The sequence below is a fragment of the Hyaena hyaena genome, unplaced genomic scaffold, assembly GCF_003009895.1.
Source record: "Hyaena hyaena isolate Hyena2069 unplaced genomic scaffold, ASM300989v1 scaffold_218, whole genome shotgun sequence".
NCBI classification, from domain to species: Eukaryota; Metazoa; Chordata; class Mammalia; order Carnivora; family Hyaenidae; genus Hyaena; species Hyaena hyaena.
Window position 1 is genome coordinate 2,098,056 of NW_024080851.1, and position 26,269 is coordinate 2,124,324.

General features: G+C 56.0%; 2 protein-coding genes across 2 annotated transcripts in view; both read left to right on the forward strand.

Annotated features, from left to right (window-relative positions):
• Positions 1-340: 340 nt before the first annotated feature.
• On the forward strand, positions 341-15,646 carry NPC1L1 (NPC1 like intracellular cholesterol transporter 1). The gene is made up of 19 exons (XM_039243004.1): positions 341-394; positions 1,234-2,762; positions 4,632-4,732; positions 5,283-5,455; positions 5,655-5,783; positions 6,080-6,262; positions 6,710-6,824; positions 6,930-7,057; positions 7,436-7,573; positions 7,680-7,769; positions 11,982-12,172; positions 12,310-12,434; positions 12,926-13,052; positions 13,156-13,211; positions 13,954-14,104; positions 14,210-14,441; positions 14,530-14,643; positions 14,721-14,883; positions 15,230-15,646. The coding sequence occupies exons 1-19, from the start codon at positions 341-343 to the stop codon at positions 15,424-15,426; spliced, it is 3,996 nt and encodes a 1,331-aa protein (XP_039098935.1). The 3' UTR covers positions 15,427-15,646.
• A 4,769-nt stretch (positions 15,647-20,415) lies between these two features.
• Positions 20,416-26,269, forward strand: part of NUDCD3 (NudC domain containing 3) — a 57,306-nt gene continuing 51,452 nt past the window's right edge. The window contains exons 1-2 of the mRNA XM_039242990.1: positions 20,416-20,893; positions 25,469-25,767. Coding sequence (XP_039098921.1) covers positions 20,702-20,893; positions 25,469-25,767 — 491 coding nt within the window. The 5' untranslated portion in view covers positions 20,416-20,701. The remainder of the gene's footprint in view (positions 20,894-25,468; positions 25,768-26,269) is intronic.

Here is a 26,269-nt window from a genome sequence, read left to right on the forward strand (position 1 = left end):
GGTTGGGGGGGCAGTCCTCGCTTTGGGAAGCGGGCAAAGAGGAGACCCCAGCGCCTCCCAGGGAGGTTCGTGGAGAGAGTGGGACACAGGTGGGAGGGCAGGAGGAAGTGGATCATTAACCAGCTAAGAGCCGTGGGAGGTGCACACCTCAGCCCCATTGGTTCCTGACCAGTCAGCCCAGGCCCTCCCCAGCAGGGAGGCTGCCTTGCTGAGTACCCCCAGTTTAAGTGTATGTGCTGTCTGGACGGTTACTGTGTGTCCCCAGGAGCCTGCCCTCGGCCATCTCCGGCTGTCCCCGTGGCCTGGCCCCTACCCCCCCAGACCCCTTCCCAGAGCCGGGATGGCAGAGACCGGACCGAGGGGCTGGCTGCTGTGGGCTCTGCTCCTACACTTGGTGAGTCCCGGTGCTGGTGGTCGCCCTTCCACTGCTGCCGGAGGGAATATCGGGGAGGGGGCTGCTTGGCCACGGTGAGGAGGGCCCGAGGCTGAGGCGCTGGTCTGTGGATAGATAAGGGACCCTGGGCGCCCCAAAGGAGGAGTGCGGGTGGGGGTCCTGGGCAGCCCAGGCCCCGGGTCATGGGGTTGGGTGGACACAAGTGCCGGGGACGGGGGATGCCTGTGTGCCTCCCATGCCTGGTGCACCATGGATGTCCTGGCCTGAGATGGCCAGTGGAGGGACGAGGGAGGGTCCAGTCTTGGGATGCCATTGGGGTGGGCTAGGGGTGCGTGGGTATTGCCTGACAAGGATTCAGCACCTGGATGGAGAGGAGTTCCGAGGCTCTCGCACGTCAGGGGGGACAGCTGAAGGCTCTCAACCCCAAGCAGGTGAGGCAGGAAAGGTCTGCACAGAATCTCCAAGAGGGGCCCTGGGCCCCCAGGTGCAGCCAGCAGCCTCCCAACCTGTCGTGGCCTCTGTTTCTCAGCAGGACCAGGCGGCAGCCTCCAAGGGTGTCCACCCCGTTATCCCCACCTGTTCCCTTACCCTCCGGCGTGACTTTGCTAAAGGCAGGTCTGTCCAGCCACCTACCTCTCCTCAGTAACCCTGTCGCTTGGGATGCAGGCTGGGCTTGTCCAAGCCATCACCCCTAGACACTGTGGGTGCATCCCGCCCGTCCCCAGGTCTCCAGATTGTGCACCCCATGCCTGTACCTGCCCTCTCTCTCCCCCCACCCCTTCCTGGCTGCCCGCTGCTGGGTGATGCTGGGCCCCATGGTGATGTCGCCCCACCCGCAGGCCCAGGCTGAGCTGTATACACCCATCCACCAGACTGGCTACTGCGCCTTCTATGACGAGTGCGGCAAGAATCCAGAGCTGTCCGGAGGCCTGGCTCCTCTGTCCAATGTGTCCTGCCTGTCCAACACGCCCGCCCGCCGCCTCGCCGGCGAGCACCTGGCCCTCCTGCGGCGCATCTGCCCCCGCCTGTATAGTGGTCCCGACACCACCTACGCCTGCTGCTCCGCCAAGCAGCTGGTGTCCCTGGAGGCGAGCCTGGCGGTCACCAAGGCGCTCCTCACACGCTGCCCGGCCTGCTCCGACAACTTCGTGAGTCTGCACTGCCACAACACCTGCAGCCCCAACCAGAGCCTCTTTGTCAACGTCACACGCGTGGTAGTGCGCGGGGGTGGCCAGCCACCGGCCGTGGTGGCCTACGAGGCCTTCTACCAGAGCAGCTTCGCCGGGCAGACCTACGACTCATGCAGCCGGGTGCGCGTCCCCGCAGCGGCCACACTGGCCGTGGGTGCCATGTGTGGTGTCTACGGCTCCGCCCTCTGCAATGCGCAGCGCTGGCTCAATTTCCAGGGGGACACGGGGAACGGCCTGGCCCCCCTGGACATCACCTTCTACCTCTGGGAGCCTGGCCAGATGCCAGGGAGTGGGATGCAGCCTCTGAACGGGGAGGTCGCGCCTTGCAATGAGTCCCAGGCAGACGGCGGGGCTGCCTGCTCCTGCCAGGACTGTGCTGCCTCCTGCCCCGTCATCACGCGGCCCCAGCCCCTGGATGCCACCTTCTACCTGGGCCGGATGGCAGGCGGGCTGGCCCTCGTCATCGCCCTCTGCTCTGCCTTCGCCGTGCTAACCGCCTTCCTGGCGGGGCCCCGCCTGGCCTCCCGCTGGCGCAAGGGCAAGTCGCTGGACCCCATGGCAGGCACGAGCCTCTCTGACAGACTGAGCCTGTCCACGCATAGCCTCCTGGGCCGTTGCTTCCAGGGCTGGGGCACGTGGGTGGCCTTGTGGCCGCTGACCGTCCTGCTGGTGTCTATCACTGTGGTGCTGGCCTTGTCAGGAGGCCTGGCCTTCGTGGAGCTGACCACAGACCCGGTGGAGCTGTGGTCGGCCCCCAACAGCCAGGCCCGGAGGGAGAAGGCATTTCACGACGAGCACTTCGGCCCTTTCTTCCGAACCAACCAGGTGATCCTGACGGCGCCCCAGCGGCCTGGCTCCAGGTATGACTCCCTGCTGCTGGGGCCCAAGAACTTCAGTGGGGTCCTGGCCCCCGACATTCTGCTGGAGGTGCTGGAGCTGCAGGAGACCCTGCGGCACCTCCAGGTGTGGTCGCCTGAGGAGCAGCGGAACGTGTCACTGCAGGACGTTTGCTTCGCGCCCCTCAACCCGTACAATGCCAGCCTCTCTGACTGCTGCGTCAACAGCCTCTTGCAGTATTTCCAGAACAACCGCACGCGCCTGCTGCTCACGGCCAACCAGACACTGACAGGACAGACCTCCCAAGTGGACTGGAGGGACCACTTTCTCTACTGTGCTAAGTGAGTTCTTGCTGGCTGGCCCGGCGGTGGGCGGGATAGAGGGGAGGCGCTGTGTGCAGCGGCCCTTGGGGTCCTGTGTGGCCCCAAGTTTCTGTGTCAGGGGCTGCAACACACCCTTCCCCTCCATACTTGTCCCAGCCCCCCCACCCAGGGGGCCGTCACGGCCTCCCCGGTTCTGACCCTGCTCGGACAGAGCAGTGGCATCCTTGCGTGTTCTTGCTTTGAGTGTGACAGTGATGTGATGGCCCCACAAACATGTGTGCTTCTGTGTCTTCTCTTTGCTTCCGTGCGGGCCCCCAGGACTGCAGGGTCATCTAGCAGGGCTGGGGCTCGTGTCAGCCTGGGCTGGGTGCCCCTGTGCAGGGTGGAGCCACACACCAGTGTTGAGGGTTCCAGCCCCAGCTGCCTCCACTCTGCTGTGCTGCAAATAGGATGAGAGTAAGGCCACTGGGCCTTGGGGCTGGGGAGCAGCAGGTGGGCAGGCAGCGGCCGCACCCCCCCTCACCGAGGTTGTAGCGTTGACGCTGTGACAGAGACTGAAGACCCCTGGGAGCTCTGGCCCGGGTAGAGGCTGTGTCTACTGACATCTACCACATGATGAAATGAAACGATATGTTCTAGTTCTTTAAACATGACAGTGACAAGCCTCATTATGTGTCAACACAAGTAGCATACTTTTATGAAAAATAACTGTATTTTCCAAACAGGAAGAGTCAGTGATATGTGTGACATTGTTTTACATCTCTATGAATCTCTTTGGTGGCTTGTATAATGGGAGATAGCTGGCTTCTGGCTTCTGCATGTGGTCTGCTGGTAGGGCCATAGTGGGAATCTCTGGCCTCACCCCTGTGTGGCTGGACGGGGGAGGAGCATCATGAGGGCCTCTCCACATACTTGTGGTTTTCTTTGATAGACACCCAAACTCAGCACGTGGCTTTTCCTAAATGTTAGTTGCAACATGGAATCTGAAGTCACGTCTGTGGACTGTCTCTACCTGTTATACCCAATGGCAAATGAAGGGGAAAAAAGCAGAAAGCATCTTAGTGTTATTATGAAAATACTTTTGATCTTGCCGACCCTCGAAAGGGTGTTAGGGCCCTGACACCACACTGAAGACCACTGGATTAGGCAAGGGACCCAGGGCTCCACCCCTCAGGAAAGTCCAAGTTTGGACCGCTTCCTAGAGTCGGTGTCTTGGCCCCGACTGGCTGGCCCTTAGAACTGGCGGGTCTGGGAGGGAGCTCTGGCCCCGGTCCAGTCCTTGTGTTGGCTTTATTTTGATTTTGGATGCTCACAACAACTGTTGGGCAGTTGGATTATCCCCATTCCAGAGGCAGGAAAACTGAGGCCCAGGGTTGTGGTGAGCTCTCAAGGTCACATAGCAAGCAGCACACCCAGGACAGCTGGTGAGCCACGTGCTCGCTCACAAAGAGCACTCTGTCCAGATGCCCTCCACATGCATGCAGGGTGGCAGGGCTAGTAATTTGTCTGCAGGAAAGATCTGATCTCAGGGCTTGGCGGGGGAGCAGGCTGAGCACCGTGAGGCTGTCTTGTAGGAACGGAGCTCGTGCCAGACTCCCAGGGCTAAGTCCTGGTTCCTCCTGGCCGACCAGCCGCGTGTGTCACACTTGCGTGGCTGCCTTGTCTGCCATGCTACCTGGAGACTGCAGGGTCGGGTGGGTGTGAGGGGAGAGCTCACACAGCCCTGGTCACAGAGCTCTGCTCCCCTCTGGGTCTGACCAAGGGAAATTTTGGGGGGAGAAATGGTTCTGACCACATGGGAGGTGATAGTGCTGGCAGTCTGGGGCTGGGTGCCGGGTCCGTCAATGGGCATAGGGCTAGGAAAGGTTCTTCCTTTTCTCCCCCCAGCGCCCCGCTCACCTTCAAGGATGGCACAGCCCTGGCCCTGAGCTGCATGGCTGACTATGGGGGCCCTATCTTCCCTTTTCTTGCTGTGGGGGGCTATAAAGGTAAGCTGGGTGGCCCCGGGGTAGGCCACCAAAGGGGCAATATGGGACAGGGACGGTGGGCCAGAGGGTGAGAATACTGATGGGCTCTCACTGCCTGGGGGTGGGCCAGGCTTATAGGAGGCTGACAGGGGCCACTGAACTGCTACCTTTTTAATCTTCTCCAGGCTGCTCAGGTCCTCTGGTTCTGTGCCTGACTTCACAGGCTTGTCCTTGGCTGAAAGACGGAAGTGGGGTGGAGGGATTAGACAATGACTTGGATATGGACAGTCAGGGAGGGAAGCAGGGGTGCTGCAAGAGGGGGGGAGGGGAGCAGGGGTGAGGCTGGGGTGGGGAGGGGTGCAGGGGTGCTGCTGGAGTGGGGGACAGGAGCAAGGGTGAGGTTGCAGTAGATGAGGGGAGCAGTGGTGAGCAGGGCTAAGGCCAGAGTTGGGGACGGGAGCAGGGGTGAGCAGAGGTGAGGCTGGAGTTGGGAGTGGAGCAAGGGTGCTGCTGGGGTGGGAGACGGGAGCAGGGGTGAGGAAGGAGGGTGGCTGAGCATTTCTTATCCCAGGAAAGGACTACTCTGAGGCAGAGGCCCTGATCATGACCTTCTCCCTTAACAACTACGCCCCTGAGGACCCTCGGCTGGCGCAGGCAAAGCTCTGGGAGGGGGCCTTCTTGGAGGAGATGAGAGCTTTCCAGCGGCGGACAGCCGGCAGGTTCCAGGTCACGTTCATGGCGGAGGTAGGCTTCGAGGGGTCCATGACTCTCTGCAAGGGCAGGCAACCCTGGTGGCTTGGGTGGGTCCCCGTGCCCCCATCCTGGACGCCCCCCTCCTGAGTGACCCTGGGCCTGCGGCCACCCACAAGGAGGACAGGATCCAGCGGGCTGGCTAGGCTGGAGGAGTCCTCAGGTCAGCGGGGCTGGGGGTGTGCATCCGTAGCGCTCCCTGGAGGACGAGATCAACCGAACCACGGCCCAGGACCTGCCTATCTTCGGGGTCAGCTACATTGTCATCTTCCTGTACATCTCCCTGGCCCTGGGCAGCTACTCCAGCTGGCGCCGGGTGGCGGTGAGGATCTGGAGAGGCCCAGTGGGGTGGGCTGGCTGGTCAGAGCATCTGGAAACTTCCCAGAGCAATGGGGACACCTCTGAGGTGGCTCCCCAAGGGGTAATACTTCTCAAAAGGCTGCATGATTAATTCCCATCCTGCTCGGGCCCTGGCAGCATGTGCACAGCTGACCTGTTGGGGGGGATGCGGGAACGAAGAGACCCCCCAGCATGCCTGCTCTGGCCCCGCTGCCCTTCTCTAGCTCGGGGTGGGGGGCGCCTGGGGCGGCTGAGGAGGCTGAACCTGGCCCATTGCAGGTGGACACCAAGGCCACGCTGGGTCTGGGCGGGGTGGCCGTGGTGCTGGGAGCGGTCACGGCGGCCATGGGCCTCTTCTCGTACCTGGGCGTCCCCTCCTCCCTGGTGATCCTTCAGGTGGTACCTTTCCTGGTGCTGGCCGTGGGGGCCGACAACATCTTCATCTTCGTGCTCGAGTACCAGGTGAGAGGGTGGGGCTCCCCTCTTCTCGCAGACATGGTCCTGCACTGGTTTGGGCCTTTCCCGCTCTCTCCTTCTCCACCAGCATTCGTGTCTACAGTTCCTTGCAAAACGGAGTGTCCTGTATCTTGCACGCACCACGTGTGTTCCTACCTCATGTGCCACCTCGCTCTGTGCTGAGTGTCAGGGCCATCCGGCCTCCTCTGTAGCAGTCCACAGACTCGAAGTCCCCATGGACTTAGCCTCTCCTGCTGGTGCACCTTTAGGGACCCAGGGACACGTTGGAGGGAGAGTGCTGTGCACGTCCCACAACGAGCCAAGCACGGCTCCTGGCCAGACACTGAGAAGCGGGGTGTTCGCTGGGTCTGCTCCTCACTGAGGTGGGGTTTTCCGGCCAGGGCTGTGCCCTCCCGGCCGGCCCTGGACACTGTCCCTGACGTCCCCACACAGAGGCTGCCACGGAGGCCTGGGGAGCAGCGAGAGGCCCACATCGGCCGTGCGCTGGGCAGGGTGGCTCCCAGCATGCTGCTCTGCAGCCTCTCCGAGGCCATCTGCTTCTTCCTTGGTGAGGCCAGCACCCCTTCCTGCCGGGGCGGTGTGTGTGGGCGGCCCCCTGCCCTCCACTGCTGCGAGCAGTCGCAGGACCTGAGATTCACCCCTGCACCCCCAGGGGCTCTCACCCCCATGCCAGCGGTGAGGACCTTCGCCCTGACCTCCGGCTTGGCCATCATCCTGGACTTCCTGCTGCAGGTGTCTGCCTTTGTGGCCCTGCTGTCTCTGGACAGCAGGCGGCAGGAGGTAGGGCTGGGGCAGGCCCCAGGGACCCACCTGGCAGAGCAGACTCAGAGAGTGGGGCTGGGTGTGGGGAAGGCGTGTGGGTGTGTGGACCGCATAGCCCCCAGGGCCCCATGGAGAAGCAAGTCTGCTTTGATAATTTAGAGGAACATTATCAAATCTGCAAGGTACGAAAGGCCGAGAAAAGCTAGAAGTGAGATGTTGAGAGGGAGGATGCAGAGTTTAGTGGTGTTTTATCACCATGGAAAATAAAAGCTGAGAACAGCACGCTGGCACGTCCCCCCAACCCCCACCCCTGTCCCATGAGGTGGCGCTGCAACGGGAGGGAGGGGAAGCTGGGCTCTGCTCTGGGGCCACCGTGAGGGGGCTGCCTCCCCGCAGGCCTCCCGGATGGATGTCTGCTGCTGCGTTGGCGCCCGGGAGCTGCCCCCAGATGACCAAAGTGAGGGGCTCCTGCTCCGATTCTTCCGCAAGATCTACGTCCCGCTCCTCCTGCACCGGGTCACTCGTGTGGTTGTGGTGAGTGTGTGTGGGGGGTGCCTGCCCACGGGGCCTCGAGCTTGCCTGGGTGAGGGCTGGCTGGGACGCCAGTGGCCCAGCTCCAGAGCATCCCTCACCTCCACAGCTGCTGCTGTTCACCGGCCTGTTTGGAGTCGGGTTGTACTTCATGTGCCAGGTCAGCATGGGGCTGGATCAGGAGCTGGCCTTGCCTAAGGTGAGCTGCGCCTCGTGACCTCCGCTCGGTGGCCTGGGATCCAGGGGGTCAGCACACACCGCCAGTGCCAGGCATGGGCCGGGGGGCTTATTCACAGTGGGGACCCGGGAGAGTGGCCAAGCCAGAGTGTGAACGCGCAGGGGTGGGCGCCAGCCCCACGCCTCGTGGGGGGCAGGAGCAGGCCATGGGGACCTGGCCGAGTGGGGCGAGCGTCCAGGCGGAGTGACCAATGGCTTACCAAGTGCCTGCCCCGTGCTGGGCACACCACCTCCTCAGGCCTAAGAGACAGGGGTCAGTGGCTCTGTGGAGGGCAAGACCTTTGTGGCTTGAGGGGCCAGATGGCCTTGTGGGTGGAAGAGAGGTGGGCAAGGATGGCAGCCAGCGTGACCCCTGTGACTCCCTCTGCGCTCCCCTGCCCAGTGCCCACCATATTCTCTCCATCTCTGTGGACTGGACCCTGCTCAGGACCCCATGGAAGTGGGACCCTCCAGTGTATGTCCTTCTGTGTCTGTCTCCTGCCACTCAGCGTCAGCTCTCCGGGTTCATCCACGTTGGGACAGGCGTTGGAGCATCCTTCCCTCTCAAGGCTGAGGATGCTCACACATTTGTGAGGACAGACACACACACACACACACACACACACACACACATTTTCTTCATTCCTTGTTTGTGCACATGGGTTCCTTCCTGAGTGTTTGTAATGAGGCTGCTGTGGATATGAGTGCACAGAGATCTCTCCCCGATCCTGCATTCCATACTTTCTGGTGTGTTCCCAATGGGAGCTAGCTGCTGGGCCACCTGAGAACTCTAACTGTAATTTATTTTTAAGTTTATTTATTTATTTTGAGAGAGAGAGTGAGAGAGTGCATGAGCAGGGGTGGGGCAGAGGGAGAGGAGACAGAATCCGAAGCAGGATCCAGGCTCTGAGCTGTCAGCACAGAGCCCAACTCTGGGCTTGAAGTCATGAACCACGAGACCATGACCTGGGCAGAAGTCGGATGCTTAACCAACTGAGACCCCCAGGCGCCCTCTGCCCCTTTTTTGATAGTACCATCCTGGCTGGTGTGAAGGGGCACCCCACTGGGGTTCTGATTTGCATTTCCCAGATAGTCAGTGATGCTGACCATCTTTCCGTGTGTTTATTGGCCATTTGTGTGTCTTCTTTGGAGAAATGTATATTCAAGTCTTTTGCCCATTTTTGAATCAGGTTGGGCTATTTTTGGTTTGTCTCTTTGCTGAGTTTTGGGAATTCTCTAGATATTTGGGGTATTGATTTCTAATCAGATACGTGATTGGTAAATGTTTTCTCCACTTCTGTTGGTTGCCTTTCTACAGTATTGGGAAGGTCTTTTGATGAACAAAAGTTTTTAATTCTCATAGCACCTGGCCAGCCCAGTTGGAGCATGCTACCCTTGATCTCAGGGCCATGAGTTTAGGCCCTCCACTGGGAGTAGCGATTACCGAAAAATAAAAAACTTTTAAGTCTTTTTTTTTTTTAATTTTTTTAACGTTTATTTATTTTTGAGACAGAGAGAGACAGAGTATGAGCAGGGGAGGGTCAGAGAGAGGGGGACACAGAATCTGAAACAGGCTCCAGGCTCTGAGCTGTCAGCACAGAGCCTGACGCGGGGCTCGAACCCACAGACCACGAGATCATGACCTGAGCTGAAGTCGGCCGCTTAACCAACTGAGCCACCCAGGCACCCCAAAAACTTTTAAGTCTTTTAAAAAGCTTTTTAAATTTTTCAAAAGTCCAATTTGCCTATTTTCCCACTTGTTACCCAGGATTCTGGTGTTGTTAAAGAAATCATCACCAGGGGCACCTGGGTGGCTCAGTCGATTAAGCGTCCAACTTCGGCTCAGGTCATGATCTCACGGTTCGTGGGTTCGAGCCCTGCGTCGGGCTCTGTGCTGACAGCTAGCTCAGAGCCTGGAGCCTGCTTCAGATACTGTGTCTCCCTCTCTCTCTGACCCTCCCCTGCTCATGCTGTATCTCTCTCTCAGAAATAAATAAAACATTTAAAAAATTTAAAAAAGAAAAGAAATAATCACCAAATCCAGTATCTGGAACCTGTGTTTTCCTCTAAGGGTATTGCAAATTCAGCTCTTACTTGCTGGATCCATTTGAGTTAATTTTTGTACATAGTTACACATATTTTTGAAGGTCCAACTTCATTCTTTTATGTGTGGACGTCCCACGTCCCCAGCACCATGCATTGAAGAGACTCCCTTTCCCTACAGGATGGTCTTGGCACCCTTGTCAGAGTCTATGTCACCATACACGCAAGGGTCTACGTCTGGGCTGTCTTCTGTCCCATAGGTCTGTCTGTCTGTATGTCGTTATGCCAGTGCCTCACTGCTTAGACTACTGTGCATTTGTGGTCAGTTTTGAGATCAGGAAATGTGAGTCCTCCAACTTTCATTCTTTTTAAAGATTCTTTTAGGTCTTTGGAGTGGAGTCCCTTATGAGTTTTAAGATGGATTTTTCTATTTCTGCAAAAAACATCATTGAGATCTTGATAGGATCGCACTGAATCTGGAGGCTCTTTGGCGGCCCGGGGAATATTCAGCCTTCCAGTTCGTGGGCACAGGCGTCTTCTCACTTATTTGTGTCTTTAATTTCTGTCTGGGATGTGGCATGGCTATCAGTGTGTAGGTCTTTCATGTCCTGGTGAAGTTAGTCCCTAAGTACTTTGTTTTATGCTATTGTAACTGTACTTTCCTTAGCTTCATTTTTGGTTATTCATTGCTTATGTATAGAAATGCAACTGATTTTTGTGTGTTGGTCTCATAACTTGCCACTTTGCTGAATTTATTTACCAGTCTTAAGGGTTTTTTGGTGGAATGTTAGTTTTATATACGTATGATCATGTTATCTACACACAGATTTTTCCTGTAGCCCTCCTCTCTAGCTCTGGAATTTATGGGCTCCAGTCTATGTTTTCTATTTGGTGGTCTTCCTGTTTTGTTCATACTTTCTTTTCTTGACTTTGTCCGTATCTTATTTTGGCTCTGTGAGCATTCCTAAGACAGATGGTTTAAAGTTTCTGCCTGATTCTATCTGGTCTTTCTCAAGGAGGTCATCTGTTGATTAGTTTTTGTTCCTAGGTATGGGCCACACTTTTCTATTTTTTGTGTATGTTGTAATTTTTGTTGTTGAAAAACACAGTTGAGTTGTATCATATGGTAACTCTAAAGATCAGATTCTCCTCCCTTCTCTAGGGTTTGCTTTTTTTTTTTTTTTTATGTGATGTGTCTGTGTCCTAGAGATTAGCCTGTGGTATAAGATTAAAGTCTTATCAGGTTTTTTCTGAGCCTGTGCCTTTCCCTGGTAACGTGCGGTGATCTCTGTATTTGCGACTGCATTTGAATGTTTCATTCCTTAAACAGCTGGCTCCCAGAAGGAGAAAAAGGAGAAAAAACATGAAACAGAAAACTAATAAGCCAGTCACTTTCCATTTAAATATCTTGGCAGTTGGACCAGCTGGGGGCGGCGGAGGCCGAGGTGCAGCCTGAGATCAGAAGCTGTGATCAGCCCTCTGAACACAAATTTGCCATCTGTAGAGGGTGGGGTCCTTATGTCCCACGCGGACGGCAAGCAGTGTACAAACTGCCCCTGGGACACTCACACGTGCTGGGAGCTGAAGGCATTGACATGAAGCACAGTTACTATCCAGGCCTTTCCCTGGAAGCTGCGAGCCCTCAACCGCCCCAGGGCTGCAAACCCCATCAGACCTGCGGTGCAGCTGTGTCTAGGTGGGGTGGAGGTAGACTCCTGGCACCTCGTACTCAGTCTTCTCTGCCCTGTTCGGAGGTTTTGGGAGAAGGGAACAGGTCATGCAGGTGCCTGACACACAGCCACTTTCTGTGTGCACACGCCTGTGGGCTGTGCCTGAACCGAGACAATAGGAAGGGATCATGTTACACGCGCAGGCATGTGTGTGTGCGTGTCAGAGTGTGTTCACATGGGGCGGAGCGTGTCGCTTTGTGCTTGCACCTGTGGTTATATACACCTCTCGCCCTGTATCTCTGTAATGGATCCGCAAGTGCACCTCTGTGAGTTCTGTCTCTGTGAGCAGGTGTGCCCGTGCGTGTACCCCCCCCCAACTCTCAAGTACTTCTGTGAGTGTGCATGTAGCTCTGTGAGTGGGAGGAGGAGTGCGCCTCTGGGGTGAGTCTGGCCCCGACCTCACCGGCCGTCCTCTGTTCCAGGACTCGTACCTGCTCGACTACTTCCTCTTTCTGAACCGCTACTTTGAGGTGGGGGCTCCAGTCTACTTTGTCACCACTGGGGGCTACAACTTCTCCAGCGAGGCGGGTATGAATGCCATTTGCTCGAGCGCAGGATGCGACACCTTCTCCTTAACCCAGAAAATACAATTTGCCACTGAGTTCCCCGACGAGTAAGTGGCCAGCTGCCCCCTCCTTACTTCCCTAGGAAGCCCTGTGCCTGGGGAAGGGGCAGGGCCACCATAAGGATGCCCACCTGGTCGAGCCTGCCCCACTCCCCCCAGCCTCCATCCTCTCCCTGCACCCTCAGGTCTTACCTGGCCATCCCCGCCTCTTCCTGGGTGGACGACTTCATTGACTGGCTAACCCCATCTTCCTGCTGCCGCCTATATGCCTTTGGTGCCAATAAAGATAAATTCTGCCCCTCGACCGTCAGTGAGTGCAGGCCGTCTGGGGGCTCAGGGCCTACCTACCACAGCTTGGGGAAACTGAGGCAAGAGAGAAGAGGACTGGCGAGGCCTTCTTGCAGGGTCGATCGGGGTGGGGGCACGGGCTCTGAGCACATGTGTGGGTGACCACAACCCACTGTGTGGGTGCCCCCCCCGAGTGGTTATCTCTGGGCATGCCATCACGCTAGGGTGGTGGATGGTGGGAGGGCCAGGTTAGCATGTGGCCCTGGCCTCAGAGCAGCTGCACTTGTATGGGAGTAGGGAGGCCCAAGGGGGTTGTTTCTTTCACCTGCCTACAGGCGCCAGGAGTTTCCATAGGCCTCTCCTACAGAGACAAGGGCAGACCCCTCCAGACCACATGTGGGGCATGGCTGTTTGGCTGGTGGAAGTGCCCGGGGACCTTGATGGGAATGGAGCCAGAGGAGGGCAGAGCAGGGCCTGCGATGCCACTGCCCAGAGCCCCCTCTCTCTTTGCAGACTCCCTGGCCTGCTTGAAGAGCTGCGTGAACTTCACCCTGGGCCCCATCCGGCCATCAGTGGAGCAGTTCCACAAATACCTGCCCTGGTTCCTGGAAGATCCGCCCAACATCAAGTGTCCCAAAGGGTAAGCCTGGGGTGGGGAGGACAGCCTCGTGGGTGCCGGCAGGGGGACTGTCCCTGAGTGTGGCGGTGGCCCTGATGAAGCCTTCGCTCTGGCTTTCTGGCAGTGGACTGGCAGCGTATAGTACCTCCGTGGATTTGGGACTCGATAACCAGGTATTAGGTAAGCGTGGCCTCACTTGGTGGGGAAGGCCAGAGTCAGCTGCTCTGGGGTGGGGTGGGGGGGAGAGGGGAGGTTCCCTGAAGCCCCAGGGAAGAGCCTCTCCGCCTCTAGTCTTCTCTCCCTCCTTCGTGGGGGGCTTCGATCTGCCCTGTCCTCAGAGGTCACGTCACCCAGCACCATGTTCTCAGACTTCACCCAGGTGTGCTCTGTTTCCTTCTCCCCTCCCCCCGCCCCCAATCATCAGTCGTGAGACATTCACCGCCTCTTTCGGCAGTTGGTGGCATCCAGAGTCACCCACACCCCTTCCTCACATACACAGATCACGCCCAGAGGCGCACCTGGGCGCACCTGGTTAAGCGATGGGCTGTTGCACCTGCCCAGGGGTCACCCAGAGCACAGCCCTGCCTAGTGAACCACTTGCGGGTTTCTGTCTCCGTTTCTTGATCTTCTCTTTATGAAGATGCATATCGGAAAAGTAATTGACTTAATTTGAAACATCCAATGCATGTTTTGAAACCCTGGAGAGCAGCATCTGGGTTTATCCCGGAAGTGTCTTTAAGCTGCGCCCATCAGAGTCAGGCGGGGCGGAGCCTCCCGAGGGGGTGCAACCCCCAGAGGCAGGGTCCCTCGATCACAAGTTAAGAATTCCATCCTGGTGGCTGCTGAGCCCCTCCCCGGGTGTACCCTAGCCCCCGGGGGTCTGAGGGCGCCTGCAGCGGGCTCTGACCTTGACCTTTCGCAGCCTCGCGTTTCATGGCCTACCACAAGCCACTGCGGAACTCGCAGGATTACACGGAAGCCCTGCGGGCGGCGCGTGCGCTAGCGGCCAACATCACCGCCCACCTGCGGCAGGTGCCGGGCACTGACCCGGCCTTCGAAGTCTTCCCTTACACGTGAGGCCCGGCGGCGGGGGCGGGAGGGGTTCTGGGGCACATGGAGCCGGACCCGGGCCCGGGAAGCGGCAGGCCCCGGCAGTGACAGCGCTCCACCGCCCGCAGGATCACCAACGTATTCTACGAGCAGTACCTGACCGTGGTCCCCGAGGGCCTCTTCATGCTCGCCGTGTGCCTGCTGCCCACCTTCGCCGTCTGCTGCCTGCTGCTGGGCATGGACCTGCGCTCCGGCCTCCTCAACCTGTTCTCCATCGTCATGATCCTCGTGGACACCGTGGGCTTCATGGCCCTATGGGGCATCAGCTACAATGCTGTGTCCCTCATCAACTTGGTCACGGTAACACGCGCATGTGCCGGACACTCCACTTCCCTCCCGAGACCCCGCGCCCCAGGCCTGCACGCCTAACGCCCCTTTCTGCCCCCAGGCGGTGGGCATCTCCGTAGAGTTTGTGTCCCATATCACCCGTGCCTTTGCCATCAGCACCCGGCTCACCCGGCTGGAGAGGGCCAAGGAGGCCACGGTCTTCATGGGCAGCGCGGTGAGTGGGCCGGCTACCCCCTGTAGTCCCCACCCCTCCACCCTGCACCCCGCGTCATGCCCGCCTGTGACCCCCAGGTGTTCGCGGGAGTGGCCATGACCAATCTGCCAGGCATCCTCGTCCTGGGCTTGGCCAAAGCGCAGCTCATCCAGATCTTCTTCTTCCGCCTCAACCTCCTCATCACCCTGCTGGGCCTGCTGCACGGCTTGGTCTTCCTGCCAGTGGTCCTCAGCTTCCTGGGTGAGCGCCCCATATGCCTGCCTCGCCGCACCTGTTGGCCTGTGGCACAGCAGGGCCCCTCCTCCACCCCGCCCCCAGCAGTCCCCGCCCAGGGGGTCCCTCCCCTCCGTCCTCCAAAGCCCATCTCTCCAGCCTAGATGCTCTTGCATCCTAGGGGGCTGGAGAGCCCCACCACCACCCTGAACCCCTCCCTCCTTTCTTCCTGGAACATCCTGTGTGGGTGCCCAGCAAGCCCTCTCTGCTAAGAGGAGCTGTTGCCCACTCTGTGGACAGACTCCGGGCAGGGAGGAGCCTCCTGCCTAGCACACCTCCCTGACGGAGGGCCTCTGGGGCTATCCCTCTGCAGGGCCTGATGTCAATGCTGCTCTGGTGCTGGAGGAGAAGATGGAGGAGGCCGCCAGGGCCAGGATGGCCTCCTGCCCGACCCACCCGGCCCCACCATCCAAGGCCAGCAGCACCTACGTCAACCATGGCTTTGAACACCCTGCCAAGAGCATGGGTGGCGCTGATGGTTCTCTGTCCCCCAGTGGGCAGGGGTTCTGAGGAGCAGACCCTGTCCCGGCTCACCAGCCCTGACCCCAGGAGCCATGCGGGTTTCCTCCCGCGTCCTCCGTCCTCCGACTCAGGGCCTAGGAGAGGCATTCCCCATGGGAGTGTCTGAGGCAGAGCGGTCAGTCTCCGGCAACCAGGTGGGACCTGAGAGGACATTGTGAGGATGAAGGTGGCGTGTGGCAGCGTGGGTGTGGCCTGTTCCTGACCTGTCTCTTGAAGTTGACGTGGGTCTTCCTGGAGCAAGATTTTAAACTTTAATTCCCTGTGTCTATATGTAAACATATATAGAGTATCATTTCACATTTAAATGTTTTCCATACATGACTTGACATGTCCCTTTGCAACAGCTTCTTCCCCCCACACCCTCCTCTCCCCGCTCCCTGCATTTTACACTTATTCCCATTGGTCCCTGTGGACCTGGTCCAGTCACCACGACTGCCCCAGATTATTCCATCACATGAATGAGCACGATTGCTTTCTTTTTAAAGGTTTCATTTTTAAGTCATCTCTCCACCTAGCTCGGGGCTCGCATTCACAACCCTGAGATGAAGAGTCACGAGCCCCACCGCCTGAGCTGGCTTGGCCCCACAAACACCAGGACTCTATTTGTTCCCTGCTGGTGGGCAGATTGGTCCCTGTTGCTTTTCCACTACACGTCCGTAATCACTTCCGTGGCATTCCCAAATCCCCGAATCTCTGAAGACCGCGTTTGCCTTTTTACTTTTGTATATTAGGGATAATCTCATTTGGTTGGCAAGTCGGACCAGATGAGAAGTGTCTCTTTACACCTTTATGATTGGGGGCTTTAGGCCCTCTGTCCTCCTTGATGTGAGCTGTCAGATACTTTGGCACATTCACGATTTTATGTGCTTCGTGCTGCCCCAGGTCCTGATGGGGTGTGATATCTAAGGCGGCGTAAGTGTCAAATTACTTTTCTAAAAATCTTCTAAATTCTGAAATCCATCTCACTGAGATTTCAGGTACAGAACATGGACCTCTATGAGGCTGAGCAGGCACTAGCACATCTGTAGGTGTGGGAGAGATGCCTGGAGGCGGTGTTGCCTGGGGACTGCAGGGGACCGACAGCCGCCTCCATGGAAAGCGCTGCCCTATTCACACTCCACTCGTGGTAGTGAGGGGGCCTCCCTCCCTGTCCCCTCACCAACACTGCGCATCCACTCGTTGTTTGGAGGAAAGAGTAGCATTGTGCATGATAATAATTTTTAAATGTTTTTCAAAAGAAAGCTTTTTACAATTTTAGAATTAGATTTACAGAAAAATTACAAAGATAGTACAGAGTGCCTGCATACCTCACGTCCAGTTTACCCTATTAACATGTTAGTACAGTACATTCGTCACCATATGCTTAATAAACCAGTATTGGCAATTACTACTAAAGTCTACCCTTTATTTAGATTTCCTTAGTTTTTACCTAGTGTTCCTTTTTCTGTTCCAGGATGGCACATGACATTTAGTTGTTGTGTCTAGTTAGGCTCTTGGTGGTGACAGTTTGTCAGACTTATTTCCGAGGACCTTGACAGTTTCAAGGAGGACTGGTCGGGCATTTTGTAGAATGCCTGTCCTTCAAGCGGGGTTTGTCTGGTGTTTTTCTCCCGATTAGATCGAGGTTATGGGTTTTCAGTAGGTGCAGTGCCCTTCTCGGCACATCACGTAAGGGGTGCATGCAGTCCCCATGATTTCCCACTGTTGGCATTGACTCGCTTCACTGGGCCAATGTTGCGTCTGTCTGGCGTCTCTTCTGCGCGACTACCCTTAGCCCCTCTCCACACTGTCCATGCTGTGCTTTTTGGAGGGCAGTCACTCTGCGCAGCCTGCACTTAGGGAGTGGGGAGTTACGTTCCACCTCCTGGAGGGTGGAGGATTTATGTAAATTATTTGTAATTCTTCTCAACAGAAAAAATGTCTATTCCCCTCCATCTGTTTATTTAGTGTGACATACACGGTACGGACTCGTGGATATCCAGTTTGTACTTTGGGTTCTAATATGATACTACTTTATTTTGTTGCCCAGATCGCTCCAGCTAGGAGCTCTTTTTTTTTTTTAAGTTTTAATCATTTATTGTAGAGAGACAGAGACAACATGAGCAGGGAGGGGCACACAGAGAAGGAGAGAGAATCCCAAGCGGGCTCCGTGCTGCCAGTGTACAGAGCCTGATGTAGGGCTCAAACCCACGAAACCGTGAGATCATGACCTGAGCTGAAATTAAGAATCAGACCCTTAACCAACCGAGCCACCCAGGTGTCCCCAGGAACTCTCTTTCTGTTGGCTCCTGTGTCCCTTGTCACACCCCCAGAGGTGTTTTCCCGTTCTGAGCACTTCCTTGCTCTCTGGCACTATAAGTTGGTCCAGGCTCAGCTTGTGTATTTGCTGTCCCAGTCCTAGAATTAGCCATTTCTCCAAGGAGTCCTGGCCCTTCTACTGGAGACGGGATTCGAACCCAGGATCTGGCGTCCGTGTGAGCTTCACTGCTGGGGCAGTGTTGCTGTTGGGCTCCTCAGCTGAGACAGCAAGGAAATAAACGTGTGCAAACCGATACATGTATGTACACCTTTCTTTGCTTAAAAAAAATTGTTTAATGTTTATTTTTGAGAGAGAGAGAGAGACAGAGTGTGAGTGGGCAGAGAGTGAGACAATCTGAAGCAGGCTCCAGGCTCCCAGCTGTCAGCACAGAGCCCGACATGGGGCTCCAACTCAGCAACTGTGAGGTCATGACCTGAGCTGAAGTCTGACACTTAACTCACTGAGCCACCCAGGCACCTCTGTATGTACACATTTCTAGAAATATTTCTGTACATAGCCATCTGTAGCTAGGGTAAGCTAAACTGGAGTTCCTGCTGATGCCTCCAGGGTGAATTCACCACCTCAGGAATCATTCTAGACTCCTCCCTTCTTCCCTGTAATCTCTCTTGCCAACAGGAGAAGTCTGGCTCTACCACCCACATGATTTGCTTAATTTTGATCTGTATTGTACACGCTTAGGGTTTTCAGAGAGGACAGCCAACACCCCCATGGGAAACAGCTGTAGAACGAAGCGGCTCTTTTTCGTTCCTTTGTCTTAGACTCCATTCATTTCCAGAGTGACTTGGGTCAGTGTGTTTTTCTACTATCGTCACAGAGGCTTCTTCTTACATTTGTAACACAGTTCGATTGTTTTGTCACATTCTGCATTCCAGTCCGGTGTTACAAAATCATGCATCTAAAAGATTCATTCGAAGTGCAGGACATACCGATGGGTATTGATGTGACCATTAGGAAACATTTATGGATGTTGTTTCAGATGCCATATTACAACTGTTGAGAAACTACCATCTGTTCAATTTTGGTTTCAAAAAAATACTTTTAATTGAAAAGACAGTTAAAATGTTCCTCTCATTTCCAATTACAATCTGTGTGAGACTGGGTTTCTTCATATTTTTCAATCAAAACAACATATTGCAATTTCAGTGAATGCAAAATCTTGCTATCTTCAATTAAGCCAGATTTTAAAGAGATCTGGAGAAATGTAAAACCATGCCATGCTTCTTGCTACACTTCATTGCTTTGAAGAACATTATTTCTTCATAAAAATGTTAACATGTGGAAGTGCCTGGGTGGCTCAGTCTGTTAAAAGTCCAACTCATTTGATTTCAGCTCAAGTTATGATCTTATGGTCATGTGATCAAGCCTCATGTTGGGCTCTGCGCTGAGCATGGAGCCTTCTTAAGATTCCCTCTCTCCTCTCTCTCTCTCTCTCTTTCTCCCTCCTCTGCTTGAGCTCTCTCTAGCTCTCAAAAATAAATAAACATTAGAAAAATGTTAGACATTGGGGCGCCTGGGTGGCTTAATTGGTTAAGCGTCTGACTTCGGCTCAGGTCATGATCCTGCGGTTCATGAGTTCCAGCCCTACGTTGGGCTCTGGGCTGACAGCATGGAGCCTGGAGTCTGTCTTCAGATTCTGTGTCTCCCTCTCTCTCTGTCCCTCCTCCGGCTCATGCTCTGTCTCTGTCTCTCAAAAGTAAATACACGTCAAAAAGAATTTAAAAAAAGAAAAGAAAAATGTTAACACATTGTGTGTTTTTGTGGTTATTTAAAAATGAATAAATTTTTAAAAATTTTGTCAGTTTTCACATCTATTATGGTAACTATAAGCACAACCCACATAAAAGGTCTTTGGAGTCTTCAATAAATTAAAAACATTTTTTTAAATAGTTTATTTTGAGAGAGAGAGCGAGAGCAGAGAGAATCCCAAGCAGAGTCTGCACTGTCAGTGTGGGCTCTCACAGCCTGTGAGGTCATGACCTGATTTGAAAGCCAGTGGGATGCTTAATCAACTGAACCACCCAGGTGCCCCTGGATTGTAAGTGACTCAAAGAGGTTTCAAGACAATTGCCCTAGGGTAATTTAGCTGGTTCTGACTTTATTTACAATGAATGAGAGCTCATAGACTCTTGAAGATAGATGTTCATGTGTAGACTTTAGCCCAGTCGACATGCAAGTCATTTGTATTCAGTAGAAAAAGTAACCTATGGTTTCATTATTTTGTAGGACACTGTCCAGCTTTGTATCCAACCTAACGATTTTACTCGGTTTCCTTGAAGGGTTTATGAATACCCGGTTCCTGCCAGTGCTCTTGGGACCGGCTTTACCATATTACTGGTTACTTGGTTAACTCTATATAGTTGAGTAACACCTCTGCTCTGGCGTGTGTTCGTCGGGTACTTGCGTGAAGATTAGAGTAACTGACACTGCGGACACGATGCACGCCGCGTGTACGTATACAGATTATGCCACACACGCGTCCACACATCACTCCCGGCTCCGAAAGCCGGACACAGACACCGCTGGCCCCATCCCCACCAACCCTCCAGCTGCCCGGGCAGGCTCCCTGCAGGCCTGACGCGGCGCCCCGCCCACCTCGTGACGACACCCGGGCTGAGGTGACGTTGCCAGAACGCACCTCTTCCGCCCGCTTGCAACATGGCCGCCGGGCGCTCTCGGTCCCGCCGTCCCGGGCCTTCTCGCCCCTAGCAGCCACTTCGGGGCCCACGTCCGCCCCTCGGCGAGGCCGCCCGGGAGGCGGTGGCGGAGCCTGCGGCGGGGACGCTCCGCAGCCACCCAGGCCGGCCCGACCGCGGGGGGCCGAGCGAGGGCGGACCGGAAGTCGCGCCGGGCCGCGGAGCCGTTACCGCAGCGTGCCGGAAGTGGCCGTGGGCCGGCGTTCGGGCCGCGCCCGCAGTGAGCAGCGTCCCTCCGGCCGGCGACGCCATGGAGCCCGGGGCAGCCGAGCTGTACGACCAGGCCCTGCTGGGCATCCTCCAGCACGTAGGCAACGTCCAGGACTTCCTGCGCGTGCTCTTCGGCTTTCTCTACCGCAAGACCGACTTCTACCGCCTGCTGCGCCACCCGACCGACCGAATGGGCTTCCCGCCCGGGGCGGCGCAGGCCCTGGTGCTGCAGGTAACGCGGAGAGGGCAGCCCGGGGCCGGGTGGGGGTGGGAGCGGCGGAGCCCACCCACTCCCGGCCTCAGTTTCCCCCAGGGCGCCTCCCCGGACCCGCCTCCCGCGGCCGTGCCTGCGAGTAAGCTGAGGCGCTGCTCAGGTGTCGAGTTACTGTCCCGCGGGACGGGGCCTGGCCCGGCGCTCGGGGTGCTTGGAGGTGCCAGGGCGGCCTGGCAGGGAGGGGGGCCGAGCGGGCCGCCCCGCGGACACCTGCGCGCCCCACGAGCACGTCGCGTGGAGGCGGGAGCGGGGCAGCGGAGTCGGCGGTGCGAGACCCGTGTTCGCAGTCTTTCTCCGCTCACGTGTGGGCGAACTCGATGCGCGCTGGAGGGGCGTGGAATTCCCCTGGTGCTCAGGAGCGTCCTGGGAAAGTTTAATTTGATGTGGCAGATGAGGGTGCCATTTCAGCAAGGTTAGGTGATTTGACCGAACTCATCGCAGAGCTGGAACTCAGAACTTCATCTTTATGATTCCAGGTCTTTCCATAGTAGGGCGGGAGAACTTTTGTTTAGGGTGATGGTAGCTTGCAGAGAAGATGTGGAGAAGAAAGGAACGCTTACTGGGCAGCGGGTATGTACTGGTTAGCGTGTAAGGTGTTACCTTATTTAATCCCAGCATCCTGAAAAGGTGGTCTTTGCCCTTATTTCACACAGGACCTGACAGAGGTAATTCATTTTCCCGGTAATGAGGTATAAAATATGTCCAGACCTGGTGAGCGGCCTAAAGAAGAGGAGGGAGGAAGGGAGGAGTCAGAGATGACCTGCGGTTTCAAACCTGGAATAATGATGATGCACTAATGGAACTGGCCCGAGTTTACGGGGAAAAGCTTAGTTTCAGACAAGTTTGAATCTGCGATTGCTGACAGAAGTCCCTGCTCGCAGGCTCTGAAACCATGGGACTGGGTCTCTCTGGAGATGGAGGGACCAGAGTGGTTTGCGGGGAGAAGAAGAGCTGAAGGTGGAGAGCAGCACTTAGGGGGTGACCCCAAGAGGGAGTCGGCAGGGCAGTACGCTTCCCAGAAACCCAGGGGGCGCCTTCTAGCAATGGTTAAGAAGAGAGTGGCGTTTCTGTGACTGGTTCCCAACAGTCGGCAGTGCCTGAGGAGCTTCAGAGATGCAGATGTGCCCAGGGCATTTTGTTGGGTCGATGGGGGTGAATCCTGGGGGTGGGGTACATTCTGGCCACACAACGATTTGGTGGGAGAGTAGTGAAGGTGAGTTTAGTGTTGGACTGGAGTTCTGTGGTGGGTGGGACCTTAAGATGCCGAGTCCGGCTGAATGACTTCCTGCGGCACAATGTTCCGTCCTGCTGCTGGGTGGTCCTCCTGAGCCCCCATCCCTGCTCTTTTGCCTCTTAGGGGGTTTTTCTCTGCACCTGATTTGCTGCTAGGAGACTCCTTCCTGTGGCCAGCCACCTGAGGTGGGGATTTGGAGGCTCTCCTGGACATGGGCAAGCAGGGCTTGGACGGAAATGCTGGGCACTCCATTCTGGAACTTGAAAGTTTCCTGATATTTTGAGGTTTGGACTGTTAGTGTGATGTCAGGCTTTCCTTCCTAATTCCAAGGGCTTGGCCGACTGGGTGGAGAGCTTGAGGGACGAGCTTCAGCAGGAAAGATGCACGTGGAAGTTGTGCTCCTTACCGTGATGTTGTAGTGTATTTTTTTAAAGTTTATTTACTTTGAGAGAGACCGAGCATGCATGTGAGAGGGAGGGAGAGAGAATCCCAAACAAACTCCATGCTGTCAGCACAGAGTGGGGCTTGGTCCCACGAACCCTGAGATCATGACCTGAATCAAGATTAGGAGTCAGATGCGCAACTGACTGAGCCACCCAGGTGCCCCTTTAGTGTGTTTTAGGAAGAAAATAGTTTATAGTGACGCTTCATTTGTCCAGGTTGGGTCCAGTTTGAGAAGCCTGCTTAGTAGAAGGTCCCTTACTTGCCCCAGAATCAGGAGAGCTGGCACCATCTGGTCCTCACTGGACCTGGTGGGAGGGTTCTCTCCTCTCTGTCAGTAGAGAAGTGGATTGGAGGTCATAGACCTCTCCTCCAGCTCCACGGTGCTCTGGTTGTACAGTGAGCGCCCAGGTCCTCAGCGACCCGAGCAGCAGAGAGGGGAGGCAGGTGGCAGGCTAGAGGAGGTGGGGTGCTGAAGCAGCAGAGGCGGTGGACACGGCGAGGATTACCAGGCCCAGGGGCAGGGCGGTCCCAGGGGGTGAGATGACAGTCCTTGCTGCTGCTCTATTTTGTGGAGTTGGGATGAAGGTCTGGGGCGTCTGGGGGCTAAGTGGCTGGGAAGGCGAAGTCAGGTGTCGTACGCATGGCTGTGAGATGTTGTCGGGCTCAGCTTCTCTGAAGGAGTAGAAGTGGGTCTGGAATTGTGGCCTGGTTTCAGCCTTAGGGTTTCACTCTTTCTCTGCCGATGTGGCCTTTGGACGTCAGCGTCCTTGTATAATTTTTACTCTCCTCCTCTTTGACTGGAAGGACCTGGGCAGGGAACTCACCTCCGCTGAGCTTAGTTTTTCCTTTTGTTTGAAATGTCAGTGCTGTCTTCCTCACGGCATCTTCTGGAAGGTTTTGGGGGAATCTGAAAGCATTTGGCAGAGTTCAGTGGTTAGAGACCTTTTGTTTTGTCTTCCTGTTCGGTGCACGGAACATGATTATTTAACGTGTGACTGCTTCTGAACATTTTTTATGAGTAGTTTTCGGTTCAAGGCAAATCGGAGGGAAGGTACAGAGATTTCCCGTGTATCACTTGTCCCCATCCCCCCAAGCATCTGCACAAGATCGAGGCACCTGTGTTCCATGTCAGACCACCCAAACCGTAGTTGGCTTTAGGGTTCAGTCTTAGTGATGTTGTTTTGTGAGGTTGGGACAGATGTTTAACTGGTGTTTACACACAGAATATTTTTCACTGCCAGCAAAATCTACCACATTCCACTCCCTCACTCTCCCTCCTGCCCCACTCCTGGCAACCACAGGTCTTTTTACTTCCCCGTGGTTTTGTCTTTTCCAGAATGTCATGGAGTTGGAATCCTACAGAACATGCATGGGCTTTTCTGATTGGCTTCTTTCACTGTGATATGATTTAAGTTTCCTTCATGTCTCTTTACGGCTCCATAGCTGATTTCTTTCTAGTGCTCAGTGTTACTCCAGTGTCTGGATGGATCACAGTGTAGTATCTGTTCCCCTGAGGAAGGACTTCCGCTTGCTCCTGGGCTGTGGCAGCTGTGAATGAGGCTGAGGCTGCTGTGACACCTGCCTGTGGACGTGTGGGGAACAGGGCTGCTGCCTCCCCCTTGCCCCATGCTCTCCCAGCCCTCCTGCCTCCAGCCACAGGAGGAGCAACCCCTTATGGCCCCAGCCCTCAGAGCACTGGCCTTGCCTCTTGTGGCCCCCTGGACAACACGTGCCTTTTCTTCAAGGTCTGCTGGTAGCCCTTTCCTTCCAAGGAATTTCTTAGATTTCCAGGACCTGGACGTGCATCTATGCACCCACTGCAAGTACCGCAGGTGCTCCTCACAGCCTCTCCTGGTGGCGCTGTCGTGCGCGGGTCTGTGCTGGCCACATTCAGGGTTATGTGCGCCCTTGAAAGGTGCATACAAAATGCCACATTTCCTGTGCGCTTTTCGGGTGGAGAGTCCCAGCGCTTGTACGGGTGAGACTGTCCCAGAAAAGAGTAGGGGCTGAACCTCACACCAGAATATCGAGTTTGTAGAGGGTGGGAGTCATTGCTTGGATTTTTTGTGTTCCTTGCTCATTGTAGACCCAGCGTGGTTATCTGGGGCGTGAAATTCTCACGTTTTTTAAGAGCCACACCCCCTCCACCTCTGCAGTATGGGCAGACAGCTGCGCTCTGGTGGCCCTGCTGTACTGAGCGGGCTCAGCTCACTTCCCATCTTCTGAGTCTGAATTGTTGGCGGCTTTACAGCTTTTGATGCTAGGATGGTGTGCTCTTCCTGGGGCAAACGGGTCTCACCAGGGGCTGTCAGAAGAAATGAGGACAGCTCATTTAATTAAGTGCTTTTTTTTAGATTTTTAATTTTTTTTTAATTAAAAATATTTTTAAAAATGCTTTATTTATTTTGAGAGAGAGAGACAACATGAGCAGGGGAGGGTCAGGGAAAGAGGGAGACACAGAATCTGAAGCAGGCTTCAGGCTCTGAGCTGTCAGCACAGAGCCCGACATGGGGCTTGAACCCACGAACCGTGAGATCATGACCTGAGCTGAAGTCGGACACTTAACCGACTATGCCACCCAGGTGCCCCAGCTACGTGTTCTTTAGACCCAGAAGTTGGCTGCTCAGCACGTAGGTATCGTGAGCCTTGGTTACCAGGTTTCCCTTCTGTGCTCTTGGAACCTTGATACAGATTGCCCCTGGTGAAAATGAATGTGCGCCTTTTCCTAGGGGGAGCGTGTCTGTGGTCTTCCACTTTATCCATTCCCTACTTTCCAGGTTCAACCCCCTTCGCGTAGCGTGTGTGGCCCGGTACCGGGAGGGGCCACTCATGGCTGGCTTGCTGTTTGATCATAGGTGTTCACAGCCTTCGAGCACATGGCGCGCCAGGATGACGAGAAGAGAAGGAAGGAGCTGGAGGAGAAGGCCAGGAGGAAGGAGGCGGAGGAGGCAGCAGTGGCCACAGCCGAGCTGGAGCCAGTGCCGGCCGCGGGACAGGAGGTGGAAGTCGTCCCCAGCACGGACCCTGGGCCTCCGGGACTGCCGGGCCCCCATGAGGCCGAGGCGGCAGCAGCCCCCAGCTCGGCAGAAGCGGAGGCGGTGGAAGCGTGTGCTGGTGCTGCAGAAGCCGTGAAGGAGCCCCCAGCTCTTCCTAAGTAAGAGTTCCTACTTTGCGGTTTCTCTTTCGCTTGAAGTCCCGTGGGTGGTGTGGTCCGTCAGTGGTTCTCACTTGGTACCACACCGACCGTCTCTGTGGTGAGGTCTGCAGGCTGCGGTATGTTCCAGGAGTGTGCCCATGTGCAGCGGGGGGCCAGTCTGCTTCTGGCCTCCTGTTGTCCCCATAAGGCGGGGTCACGATCCGCCCTGGCTGTGCAGCCAGAGTGAGAGCTAGAGCCGGAATCAGAGTTCCGGGCTCCCAGACTCAATCTGGCTGTGTGGGGGCTTTGTCTCGGTGCCGTGGGGACACGCGCCCACTGTGCACCCAGAGCCCTCTTGGAGACAGCCGTGTCTCGTGTGTGGGGTTGTTGGCTCGCAGCGCTACCCGTGTCTTGGCTTTCTCCCCTCTGGAGCGGAGGTGATAACAAAGCACCTGCCTCACAGGCTGCTGTGTCTGTCATGTGAGCCGGGGGTCGTGCAGCCCGTGTGTCGCCGCGCCGG